The sequence below is a fragment of the Pieris brassicae genome, chromosome 5 (genome assembly GCF_905147105.1).
Source record: "Pieris brassicae chromosome 5, ilPieBrab1.1, whole genome shotgun sequence".
Taxonomy (NCBI): domain Eukaryota; kingdom Metazoa; phylum Arthropoda; class Insecta; order Lepidoptera; family Pieridae; genus Pieris; species Pieris brassicae.
This window is the reverse complement of record NC_059669.1, coordinates 13,053,932-13,067,733: the sequence shown is the minus strand read 5'-3', so window position 1 is coordinate 13,067,733 and position 13,802 is coordinate 13,053,932. Positions and strand designations below refer to the sequence as shown.

Here is a 13,802-nt window from a genome sequence, read left to right as displayed (position 1 = left end):
CGCCCAGGATTTAATTAATAAATCCTGTCTAAGCCGAAGTAAACACAGTTATTTTTATCTTGTAGAGATTTACTGATTGTTCTTGTATTATTTAATACATATATAATTTAAGAATGATACAAATGGATTTCAGGAGGTCTAACAATTTGATAGATACGTGTAACTGTTTGAGGATTATTCTGGTGGTGGACAAAATTATAGGGACTATTCCTACCTTGTTAAAGGTCCACATCCACATTTAATTTTATTTTTAAAGCTCTGTAGATCTCGTGATTTTATGAGCTATTGTTTCTTATAAGTTATTATCATCATACGTGGAGAGAGTAGTAACAACGAGGAAGGAAGGAAGGTAGAAAGTCAGAGGTAGGATCTGACAATATTAATATTGTTGTCTAACGACAGGAAGGACGGAGGCGAGCAGATAGAGAGAGAGACTGGGACCGATTGTTGATTAAGCGACAAATAATAACCTGAACAATATCTCGAAAGCACGACCTGAATTTAAACGAAAACAGAACCTGCCGATAAATTGTTTAAGATAATAACGACGTCATAAATTAGTTTGTTGGCCATACAATTTCAAGTCTACTTTTTAAAAGTTTCTGCTTGGTTCGACCGCTCAGTCGACCTGAGGGCTGGTTTTTTTTATGGAATCTCGCTGTTGGCCTTTACAGCTCAGCTCGGGCTGTTTTTGTGAGTGCACCTCGGCCGGTCCGGACCATCCAATAGTCATTTATTTATAGATCTAGCAACATTGACAAATTAAATAAACCGTATTAACGGTAACGGTAAACGTATTAACGATTTTGAACTAATTTGACTTTGATTATTTAAATTTACTGGCAACACATATAATAAATTTTCTACATTATACTACATGTATTCTTAAATACGTGATAATTAAGGTGAACATAGATGTTTTAAGCAAATCATAAAAATATTAAAGTTCAAAATTCAGTTTCTCCTAGTACTTTCCTATTTTAATATTCGCTTAAGCGGATTAGACCCGATAGGCGCTTAACAAGGTTTTTTTTTAATTAATTGGATCTCTTCCGAATATATCAAGCTCTTGATATATTAGACTTTCTTATATAGTAATCGGGAAGAATTCTAACCTTATTACAATAAAATTGTTGCTAAGCAAGAATTGAAAGTCATGTATTGTAAAAATGAGTTTGTCATGATTTCAATGCATATTTAAAACAAACACAATAGATAGTACCGGCTTAGTTCAAACTTTGGGATAGGTACAGTAAATAAAATGGAACGACTTAGATTCACAATAATCAGTCGCTTACAAACCGCTGATCAAAGATAATAATGTCTTTGAAGGGCAAAGTTGTTATTATCACCGGTGCAAGTGCCGGAATTGGTGCTGCAATCGCTATTGAATTTTCTAAAAAGAATTCCGATGTAATTCTTGTGGGAAGAAACGAAACTAGACTCAACGAAGTGGCCATGCAGTGTGAAGCAAATGGATGTTATCCGACTGTCATTAACGCTGATATAACAATCGATAGCGAGGTGGCAAGGGTCATACAAGAAACAGTCAAAAAGTTTAATAAAATTGATATTTTGATAAACAACGCTGGAATTCTTCGGAAGAGTAGTCTTATAGACGGCCGTTTCTTAGAAGCGTTTGATGAAATACTCAAATTAAATTTGCGAGCTGCAGTGAATTTGGTTAATCTGGCAACCCCACACCTTATTGCAAGCAAAGGAAATATTGTTAATATATCCGGTGTTGCAGGAAGACAGATACTTGGAGTAGATTATGCAGCGTATAGCATGTTAAAGGCTAGTTTAGACCACTTCACTCGTGGCGCTGCCTTAGAACTGGGTAAATATGGTGTTAGAGTGAATACAGTTAGTCCAGGACCTGTGAAAACTGAGATATATGACGGTGCCAGCATCACTATTGGCCAGGCAAAGGCAACACTGAAGACTGCCCTCAATCGTTGGAGTTATCCAGAAGAAATAGCTGATGTTGTTTTGTTTTTAGCAAGTGACAAAGCTGTTGGTGTTACCGGTTCAAATTACACTGTAGACAATGGCCTTTTACTTATGAAGTAACTTAATTCCTTTAACATATTGGCGTTAAATAATTGGCAATCACATTTTATCAAAGCATAATATAATACATAATATTATTTAAGGCTATGATTTTAATAAATATTTTAATCTTGTAAGTCCTTACAAAAATTAAAAGGCAATCAAACAAATTTAGTAAGTTTGCTAACGTTAAAATAAGGGACTAAATATTTATAAACTAAATAACATTTACCTGAAGATAGTTTTTAAAAATGAATTATTTCAATAATGCTGTGTTTTATTTAGTAAATCAACGTGACTTATTTTGCGCCTGTAAATAATAAAGTAGAATACTCACAAGTATTACCTGACCACATCATATCCTTAACTGATCTGAAAGTATCGTGATTCATGTGTCCTTTTCTTTTAAATATTATCCTATTCACTGTTTACATATTTTTAATTGTTTGGATTTGTAACTTATGTATTTCTACACTTCTTGTGTCATTGCATTTCTATTTAATGTGATTCTATTCAATAAAGTGTTAGTAAATAAAAAAAAACAATAAATACTTATACTTGATTGATTTATGGTAACATTAAAGGAAGGAACAAAATCAGATGAAAATATGTTTTTCTTTTAAATTGCGATGATCTGTTTGGTACTGCACATTTCCATAAGTACGAGTGTTTGCAGAATATATTATCTATGTTTGATTAACTAGTATAATAATTATCCAGTGGCGCTACAACCCTTTATATTTGTTTTTTTGAATACTACATAAGCAAATAATCATCTTTATCGATATCGATTATATTTGACGTTTGGTGGTTTTCTTACGATACCATCAACGTAGTAGAACGACCTATTGGTGTTGAGCTGTGATACGAACGCAGTACGATGCACCACCACGCTTGGTACAAAATGAATAACTACAAAATTCACAATCAAAAAACACTAATTAGGATATGGGCAATATAAAAAAGTCTCAAATACCGTAATATATTACATAAAACCTTAGGTACATTAAGCTAAAAAGATTAAATTTTATGTAAGTAACGCCCCATTATCCAGTAAGAAGTTTGATCCCGTCACACCGATACATTTATCACCAGCTAAATACATTATCATGTTAGCTACTTCTTCTGGGGTAGATACTCTATTCAAAGCTGTTTTAATTTCATCGAATGTCTTTATTGCTCCTTCATCTGGCTTGAGCCCAGCATTTATCAAAATATCTGTGTACACTGGTCCAGGACTGATCGCGTTGACTCTCACACCGTGAGGTGCTAATTCTACCGCAGCTGCTTTTGTAAATACATCTAACCCCGCTTTACTGATTGCATACGAGGTCAATAAAGGATTTTTTGGCACAGCTTGCCCAGCAACACTTGATATGTTAACGATGTTTCCTTTTGTTTTTATAATATGCGGAGCAACGAGGGTTGTAACTTTCATGATGCCTCTAAGATTAGTTTTAATAATCTCATCAAAAACGTTCATTAAATTTCCCTTAAAAATAGACGCAAATCGGCCGATACCAGCATTATTTACAAGAATATCAATTTTACCGTATTTATCAATTGTTTCTTGGACTATTCTTGTTACGTCATCATCATTTGATATATCTGCCTTGATAACGAGTGGATCTAAACCATTTTTTTTACATTCTGCTGCGACAGTTTGGAGTTTATCTTGATTTCGGCCTACTATCACAACGGAAGCACCTTCTTTTGTAAACTCTATAGCTGTTGAGGCACCAATACCCGAACTTGCACCAATTACAAGAACAACTTTCTTAACGAAACTCATTTCTAGTGGTTTTAAATAGGACTAAGCAAGATAAAATATTTTTAGGTATATATTAAAAACGTTATCAGCTGAGATATGAGTTTTGTTGTTTCTGTATGCCTATTATGTTGATAATTAAGCAGTTCTTATCTTTAATGGCAAATACTCTAGGTGACTAGTGGTATAGTTTATGTTTTATTTATTTTATCTATTTCAGAAAAGTTTGGTAATTGAATAATTTATGTTATATGTTTTGATTTTAATGTAACTAAGTTTAAATAAATAACTCCTACCTGAGACTTGCCTTGGCTCATCTTAGTGATAAAAAATGCCATGTCAAGATCAAATTGTAATTCAAATCTTAGCTAAGAGATTCCATGGATCTAAAAACATTTAATTCAATGCTTTTATGCATATTCAAACAAACATAATGATGGTCAACTGGATGGATTCCATTGATTCACCGTCGATAATAAAAATAGTTAAAGGGAATATAAACAAATGTTTAATGTATGGAAATAATCACACACAATATATAATTTGCTCTTTCTCAATTATCTAAGTAATTTAATATTACATTTAATTAAGTTTGAGGTTTACAAAATGGCCATAATTAAAAGAAAGAATTCAAGATGGAGTTTGTATAGGTATAATATGTAGTTTCAGACATCTTGTTTTACTGTATAGCATGAAACTATATTTTTTATCATAATTTAGGATCATGACTAACATTTATCATATCATAGCTTATGATAAAACTATAAGGAAATAAATAGCGATCTCAAACGAATATCAATTAATTATTATTATTGTATGGTAAGTGTTTACTTAAGCCCAGGATTTAATGAATCAATCCTGTTACTTTATCGTACAAAAGCCTAAGTCAAGTAAACACTGTTCTTTATCTTGTAGAAATTTGCTGGTTATTCTTGCCGTATTTAATATAACAGATTTTTGAAGAATGATACAAATGGATTTTGGGAGGTCTATTTCTATCAATTTGATAAATTCGTGAAGCTATTTGGGTATTATTCTGGTGACTTTCAACTACAACTAACTTTAGGATAGGTACAGTTATCAGTGGCTTTCAAGCCGCTGATCAAAGGTTATGTCTTTCAATGGCAATGTTGTTATTCTAACCGGTGCAAGTGCTGGGATTGGTGCTGTAATCGCTTGATTTCGAAATAAGAATTTCGATGTAATACTTGAGGGAAGAAAGGAAACTAGACTGAACGAAGTTGTGAAACAAATGGATGTTATCCGACTGTCATTAACGCAGATATAACGATTGATAGCAAGGCGGTATACAAGAAACAGTCAAAAAGTTTAATAAAAATTATATTTTGATAAACCACGCTGGAATTCTTCGGAAGAGTAGTCTTATAGGCGGCAGTTCCTTAGAAGCGTTTAATGAAATTATCAAATTAAATTTGCGAGCTGCGGTGAATTTGGTCAATCTGGCAACCCCACACCTTATTGCAAGCTAAGGAAATATTGTCAATATATCTGGTGTTGCAGTTACAGATACTTGGTGTAGATTAAACACCGTATAGCCTGTTAAAGGCTAGTTTAGACCACTTCACTCGTGGCGCTGCCCTAGACCTGGGGATGTATGGTGTTAGATTGAATACAGTTAGTCAGTACAGGCTCTGGCGTACTGTATTCACTTTGATTAATGATTAGTGCAGGCGTTTAGTATTTTTTTTTAATGTAATAGAAGGGAAACGGGTAGGAGGCTCATCTGATGTTAAGTGATATCGGTACATACACTCACATTGCCAGAAGGCTCACAAGTGCGTTGCTGGCCTATCAAGAATTGGCACGCTCTTTTCTTGCAGGACCCTAAGTTGAATTGGTTCGGAAATACTTCAGAGGTCAGCTGGTTCCAGATAGTGGTGTTGCGTGGCAAAGCTGCCTTAGAAATCGCTTAGTTATGGAACGACGGACGTCGAGGGATCAATCGAAAAGTGATTGATCGTTGACGATTCGAATCACTCTTTGTTGAATACAGGGTGAGGTGAGTGAGTGATTGAGGTGAGAACAGTATTCCAGGTGGATTAGGAGAAAATAAATGTGCATAGCGACTGATTAGTTAGCTGCATAGTAACGTGATTAAGGCTTGTATTCACTAGCACTAGTGAAGTGTAATTGAGGATGATTAGTGCAGGTGTGTAGTGCAAGTAGCAATTCTTGGTCGAAAATGGATTAATAGACGACTCATTCATGGCGCAAGCTACCAACTCTTTAAGGAATTGGCTGCTGAAGATAAGACGGAATATTACTTTGCTCTAATGTTATTTTTGACTATGTATTTGGGTGTTGTTCCTACGAGAATGTAAGTGCGTGCTCCTATTTCACCATGCCTCCTGCTGATGTCATGTGGAACATGGTTTTATGGTTGCAGCTCCTTACAAACGTTGTGTAATACAAAATAAAATTTGGCGATTAAAAAGAGTGGCGGAGAGTTTATTGCCAGTTCTTCCCTTCCGTTCTACGCCCTTGATTTGAGAACTGGCAGTAAATGTAAAATTAGAAGCATTTAATGTATATTTCTTTTTTATTGACGTTCATAAGTGAACATTGTGTTACCTATATGAATAAATGATTTTAGACTTTGACCGAAAAGTCCTGCAACCTGTCCTGACGTGTTTTGGCAGCCACGCTACGAGTGTGGAGGGAGGGCTACGTGGCTACTCGCAGTTCACTCGCAAAAAATAGACACCCTATATTATTGAAGGCTCTTTTGCTTATCATGATTTAAATAAGTATTTTAATGTTGTAAATCCTTAGAAAAATTAATAGGCAAACAAAGACAGTTAGCAAGTTTGCTAGCGCTGTATTGTATGTTAATATAATATGTAAAATGTATGTAATATGCGAAGCACCTAACACAAAATAAACAAATAGATATGTGCTTTACATATATATGATAATTAAAAATATGTTATGATTTAATAATTGCAGGGGAGAAACTGTAACTTACTAAACGCTTAATCTAAACCGAGACTAAGTATTTATATATTGTATGTATAACATTTATCTGTAGGTGCATTTTAAATACGAATTATTTGAAAAATGCTGTAGTAAATCAACGTTTGGTATTCAGCGCCTGTAAATAATTAAGTATCTACAATACTTACAAGCATTACCTGACCACATTGTAACTGTAACTTTCTTTCTAACTAATCTGAAACTGATCTGAAATTATCGTGATTCATGTACACTTTTTCTTTTTTTAATATTGCCCTGATTATTGTTTACAATTTCATATGTTTACTTGCTTTGTTTTGTTCCATTCGTTTTTTCTAAATGACTATATCTCTCATGTACTTTTGCACTTCTTGCGCTTATCTTATCTAAAAAAATTTCTCGCAGTGGATTAAGAAGAAGCCTAGAAGAGATTGCTCAAAAGCGAAAAGACCACTATTTCCCCTTCTTTTTATTCAATTATGTCAATTGTATAATATTTATATACACGCATTGAAGTGTTAATAAAATAAAAATATAATAAATACTTATATTTGATTGATTAATGTCAAAAATAGAGAAGGACCAAAATGTTTAAAAAAAAACATGTTTTCATCTCACCTATTAGGATGTGGGGCAATATAAAAAGTGTCAAATAACATATTATATAATAGCTTACAGAAGATTACATTTTATGTAAGTAACATCCCATTATCTAGTACGAAGTTTGATCCCGTCACACCGATACATTTATCACCAGATAAATACATTATCATGTTAGCTACTTCTTCCGGAGTAGATACTCTATTCAAAGCCGTTTTCATTTCATCGAATGTTTCTTTATCCGATTTGACGCCCGCGTTTTCCAAAACATCTGTGTAGACTGGTCCTGGACTGATCGCGTTGACTCTCACACCGTGAGGTGCTAATTCTACCGCAGCTGCTTTGGTAAATACATCTAACCCCGCTTTGCTAATGGCATACGATGTAAATATAGGAGGTTTTGGCACAGCTTGTCCAGCCACGCTTGATATGTTCACGATGTTTCCTTTCGTCTTTATAATATGCGGGGAAGCGAGGGTTGTAACTTTCATGATGCCTCTAAGATTAGTATTAATAATCTCATCAAACGTGTTCATTAAATTTCCCGTTAAAATAGACCCAAACCGGACGATACCAGCGTTATTGACAAGAATATCAATTTTACCGTATTTATCAATTGTTTCTTGGACTATTCTTGTTACGTCGTCATCGATTGATATATCTGCATTGATAACGAGTGGATCATGACCGTTTTTCTTACATTCTGATGCTACAATTTGGAGTTTACCTTCGTTTCGACCCACAATCACAACTTTAGCACCTTCTTTTGTAAACCCTATAGCTGTTGAGGCACCAATACCCGAACTTGCACCAATTACAAGAACAACTTTATCAACGAAACTCATTTTTAGAGGATTTCAATATTACTAACCACAAAAAATTTTGAGGTATATATTAAAAGCGTTATCAGCTGAGATATGAGTTTTGTTGTTTTTGTATGGATATTATGTTGATAATTCTTATCTATAATGGCAAATACACTACTGGTAAAGTTTATGTTTGGTACATGCTTTTAGTTTATTTATTTTTTATTCTAGCTTGTGTTGCTTGTATTTTTTTGTTTTTTGAAGTGAAACTTCTTTAGTCGCATTAGGGTAAAATTTTGTCGATAACGTCACGAAAATGAAAAGCGTTTATGTCGAAAAAAATGGCGAGAGTGATTGAGACTGACTGAGAAACAGTGAGAAAGGGAGATCGAGAAAACATACACGCTGTTGTTTGATGTATTCGTTTAGTAGTTATATATTAGAACTTTAGATGGCAATTCTATGGCATAACGTCTGGTACAATAAATAAAATTAACGCAGTTTTTTATTTATTTATACTATAATTAGCACGTCTACAGTGTGTTATCAGTGTGAATATGTGAATACATAGAAATACAAATACATGGAGTGATCATATACTGGAACATGATCATCTATTGGGGCTTTTAGCTTAAAAATAATTTATTTACAAAGAAGTGCACTTTCTACGCACTCACTTTTTTTTATTAATAAGGGTGCCTAGAAGAGATTATTTGCCGGTAAGAAGCCCTTGAATGCCCACAGGCACAGCGCACGCCTATTACAAGACTTTTACACTTGCGATACTTCGCGAAATGTGAGTGTCGGTATAACTTAACATTAGGTCAGCCACCTGCCCGTTTGCCTTAAATAAATATACTTGTATTTGTTTCATTTCTCGGAAATCAAACCACATCGTGTATAATGCCTGTACAGATTTCATTTGAACATTGACCAGTTGCTCACGTGTGTGTTTCAAATCTTATCAGCTGATGCTGATGAGTAATTTTTAATTATTTTTTTTTCGAATATTAATGAATTGCTGACACGACTAACGTGTGTTCCAAAATGTTATTAGCTAGAGATGCGCAAAACACCAACAACTCACTAAAATAACATCATGTATGTGTGAATAGGTGTAAGTAGTATTTAAGATAAATGAGATTTGAATATTGTTTGTCTTATTCATTTCTCGTTTCCCCTCAAAGTGGCGAAGACTACTTCAAGCCCTTAATCATGGTGGTGAGCCTGCCCGATTGCTTAAAAGACAATCCCACCACCGTGAACCATTGACCCAACCCGTAGGACTCCGTATCCCGTACTTATTTATATTATACTAGCGGACCCGATAAACTTCGTTCTGTCAAAAAGATTTAAAATGTGACAGTTTTTAGTTCCTACCAATTTTAAAGTCGGCGCAAAAAAATCCCTGAACAGAACCGTTACCCTGATGATAGGGTGATGTGTGAGGTTCAGCTCGGGTGACCAAAGTATCTTCGCTTCCACGAACTTTGGCCACTCTTCTGTGACCCACTAAATAACGCCGACTGGAATATTCTCCTATTACTAGGTATGTATTTAAATAATTTTGCACAGATAGGGATATTAAATTAATAATTAAAAAATTAAACCCTTTTTAACGCGATTTGTTTGACAGATGTAATAACGTGAAATCGTCGCATGCCGAAACGAAAATAAAATAAATAATATCGCGAAGCCAACCAAAATAAAAATCAGTACTAATGATCTATAGCTCTTACAATTTTTGACTATTCAATTTGCTCGGGTTCGCGATATTGTCACTTTTGTTGAGTGACAACGGAACGCGACAAAATCCTCCTACGCGACACGCACACAGTGTGTGTTTGATAGATATGATTGAATTTGAACTTTGTGCAGCGATAATAAAATGCAAATAGACTCTTTGACGTTAGAAACACACCTATATTGCTTTGAAAACAGTGAGTGCTTGTAATTTAAAATGAACTTTATTGAATAGTAATAAAGTTCAAATTGACTCTACATTTTATTTACAAAATGTTTGTATGGGAAAAAGAAAAAGGGCTGTTTTAGGGTTTTCCCGGAAATTATGCGAATTTTTCTCGCCGTAAAAATCATCCTTTGACTTCAACGAAAATTTAAAAAAAAAGAATTGTTCCAGGCGTTGTAGAGTTATGCGCTTACCAACACATTTTGCGATTCATTTATATATTATATAGATTCACAATGTGTTAGGGTACATCTGTAGGGCTTAGGGATCCGAAAGGTTGTTAGGTTCTTACATCTCACCCTCTCATATATTTGGTTATCTAGTAGCTACTAGCTCATATACATTCATACAAAATATATGTCATACAGATAGTTCTAACTCCTATTCAATACACATATAAGTTAAACTTATACACACATTTCACAGTCCACTGGCTAGCAAGCTGTACATCGGTTCTTTAAACGCTCCTCGGATTCCCTTATTATAATAAAAAATAAAATAATTTCGTTTTAATTTATACATTATCAGTTCATAATTTTCAAGATTAAAAATAATTAGGGTAAGCGTATTTGGTATAAAATTTTACAAACCTTTTGATTTCAAAAAATAATAACAAAAACAATATTACAATACAATACAATTATAACCAGCAAGCAAACGCCTAAATACCGATAATAGAACTCCAGTTCCTCCACATCCAATTAGCTCCAGTAAACAAGATCGTAATTTCAAACCATAAAATAGGTGCTCCATAACTTCGGTAACTCAGTACAATATTTTTTTGTTAATAAAATTATAATTAATGTAAATGTTCGCAATATTATTTCAAAATCACACCTTTTTTAAAACACTGTTTATCATTTAGGTAACCGTTATCGCAGGTATAGTTACTACCTGTGACTCCCTTGGCTTTATCACTTGCTAGGAACAGAACTAAATCAGCAATCTCTTGTAGCTCACTCCATCTGCCTAGAAGAGATCTAAATGCGAAATCATCAGCTGTTAATTGTGGATCAAAGCCAGCGTTAGCCAATAAACTAGTTCCTAATACACCTCCAGGACTAACAACATTCACTCTTACGCCATGTTTTCCAAGCTCAACAGCAGCGCCACGAGAGAACATGTCAAGAGCAGCCTTTGATGTTGAGTAAGAGGCCATGAATTCCGCAAACACCTGCTGTCCACCTACGCTTGAAATACTAACGATATTGCCCTTAGTTTGAATCAAATGTGGAGTAGCGTACTTCATTAAATTTACAGCAGCCCTCACATTGATGTTCATAACCTCGTCGAAGACTTTCATAATGTCTCCTTTCTCTAGCAGACCTGTTCGCAGTATACCAGCGCTATTAACTAGCACATCCAGTCGTCCGAATTTCTCAATTGTTTTAGCGATTACGTTTTTCCCTTCATCGTCGATTGTGATGTCTGCTGGAACCATGAGTGGTTCGCCACCGAAGCCTTCACATTCTTTAGCGACTTTTTTTAATCTGTCTTCATTTCGAGCTACTAAAACGACGTCGGCGCCCTCTTTGGCAAAAGCTGTGACTATATAGGCCCCAATGCCAGAGCTCGCACCCGTGACAATTACGACTTTAGATTTGAAACTCATTTTACACTCGAAGCTACGGCTTGTAATGTCAGACTGAGACTGAGAACTGACCGGTATGAAGAATAACTTTCCTTATATACGCTAAGTAATGATTATCACATTGTTAACAATATAATAATATCGTATTGATTGGTACTGTGTGGTCCGACCACTTCGATAACCTGCATCACAATTTTTAATTTATAAAAAGCGTTCACAATAAATAAATTACTTACTTTAAGTTTCAGTACGTTATTTTAATTATCTGGCATGTTAATTAAAGATAAATTATATTTTGGTAACATTTTTTTAAATAATTTTGCATAATTAGAATTACATTTCGTTTTATAAAAAATAAAACTATATGGTTAAGATTTCATTGTAAAGCAGAAACAAAATTGTCTAGTGTCAGACTCTAAATGCACGTGAAAAAACCCTATTTAAGTTCAAGTCCAATCTTGAACAGTGTTAAACTTCAAATAGAATAGGCGTTACATTTGACGCTCGATTCAAGTTGAACTCTCCTTCTCCACTGTCTGTAATTTAATATTACACTTTATTAAATTGGAGGTTTACAAAATGACCATAAATAAAAGAAAGAATCAAAGATAGAGTTTGAATACAATATATATATATTTTCAGATATTTTGTTTTACTGCATAACATTAAAATTATTTTTGTATAGGATCATAACTAACATTTATCATATCATACCTTATCGTAATACATTATAAAACTATAAACAAATAAATAGCAATCTCAAATAAATATCAATTAATTATTGTATGGTAACTGTTTACTTTAGCCCAGGATTTAATGAATCAATCCGGCCCAAGCCAAGTAATCACAGTTTTTTTCATGTTGTAGAAGTTTCTATCGATATCTTGGTAAGGCTCCACATCCTTTTAATTTAATTTTTAAGCGCTGGAGATGTCACGATTTTATGAGCTATTGTTTCTTGCAAGTAGTTATCATCGGTAATACATTATACATATTACATCTATCTATTCGCAAATATATGACAAAAAATAATAAAAATGTTAAACTTCCAATCTACAACAAACACAATAGATAGTACCGGTTTAGTTCAAACTTTGAGATACGTGCAGTACATAAAATGGAATGGAATAATAAGTCGCTTTCAAGGGCAAGTTGTTATTATAATTGGTGATAGTGCCGGGATTGGTGCTGCAATCGCTATTGAATTTTATAAAAAGAATTCCGATGTAGTGTAGTGTGTGGGAAGAAACGAAACTAGACTCAACGAAGTGGCCATGCAGTGTGAAGCAAATTAATGTTATCTGAAAGTCACGCAGGTATAACAATTGATAGCGAGGCGGTAAGAGTCATACAAGAAACAACCAAAAAGTTCAATAAACTTGATATTTTGATAAACAACGCTGGAATTCATCGGAAGAGTAGTCTTATAGACGGCAGTTTCTTAGAGGCGTTTGATGAAATTCTCCAATTAAATTTACAGTGAATTTGGTTAATCGGTCAACCCTACAAGATATTGTCAATATCTTTGCTTGCAATAAGGTGATGCAGGCAGACATATTATACTTTGTGTAGATTATTCAGCATATAACAGATTCAGCATAGAACTGGGGAAATATGGTGTAATAGTAAATACAATTAGTTCTAGACCTGTGAAAACTGAGATACAGGACCACTAGCACCACTATTGGTCAGGCAAAGGCACTAAAGACTGCCCTTAATCGTTGGAGTTATCCAGAAGAAATAGCTGATATTGTTTTGTTTATAGCAATTGACAAAGCTGTTGGTGTTACCGGTTCAAATTATACTATGGACAATTCTGTTTCTTTAACATATATTGGCGTTAAATAATTGGCCTTCACAGTTTATCATAGCATACATACATAAACAAAATGTTTTTTAAAGCTCTTTTGCTCATAATGATTTAAATAAATATTTTAATGTTGTAAATCCTTACAAAATGTAATAGGCAAACAAACACATTTAGTAAGTTTAACTAACGCTAACGCTGCATTGTATGTTAATATGATAAGTATAATATGCCAG

The 13,802-nt window shown here is 34.0% G+C and overlaps 3 protein-coding genes and 1 pseudogene across 3 annotated transcripts; 1 reads left to right on the top strand and 3 right to left on the bottom strand.

Annotated features, from left to right (window-relative positions):
- Window positions 1-3,020: 3,020 nt before the first annotated feature.
- LOC123709585 (3-oxoacyl-[acyl-carrier-protein] reductase FabG-like) lies at window positions 3,021-3,858 on the bottom strand. Its single transcript, XM_045661006.1, has one exon. It carries the CDS (start codon window positions 3,842-3,844, stop codon window positions 3,080-3,082), a length of 765 nt encoding a protein of 254 aa, XP_045516962.1. The 5' UTR covers window positions 3,845-3,858; the 3' UTR covers window positions 3,021-3,079.
- A 597-nt stretch (window positions 3,859-4,455) lies between these two features.
- Window positions 4,456-13,638, top strand: LOC123709522 (annotated as a pseudogene).
- LOC123709586 (3-oxoacyl-[acyl-carrier-protein] reductase FabG-like) lies at window positions 7,442-8,276 on the bottom strand. Its single transcript, XM_045661007.1, has one exon. The coding sequence runs from the start codon at window positions 8,236-8,238 to the stop codon at window positions 7,483-7,485; it is 756 nt and encodes a 251-aa protein (XP_045516963.1). The 5' UTR covers window positions 8,239-8,276; the 3' UTR covers window positions 7,442-7,482.
- Window positions 10,745-11,813, bottom strand: LOC123709584 (3-oxoacyl-[acyl-carrier-protein] reductase FabG-like). The gene has a single exon (XM_045661005.1). The coding sequence runs from the start codon at window positions 11,778-11,780 to the stop codon at window positions 10,989-10,991; it is 792 nt and encodes a 263-aa protein (XP_045516961.1). The 5' UTR covers window positions 11,781-11,813; the 3' UTR covers window positions 10,745-10,988.
- Window positions 13,639-13,802: the final 164 nt, after the last annotated feature.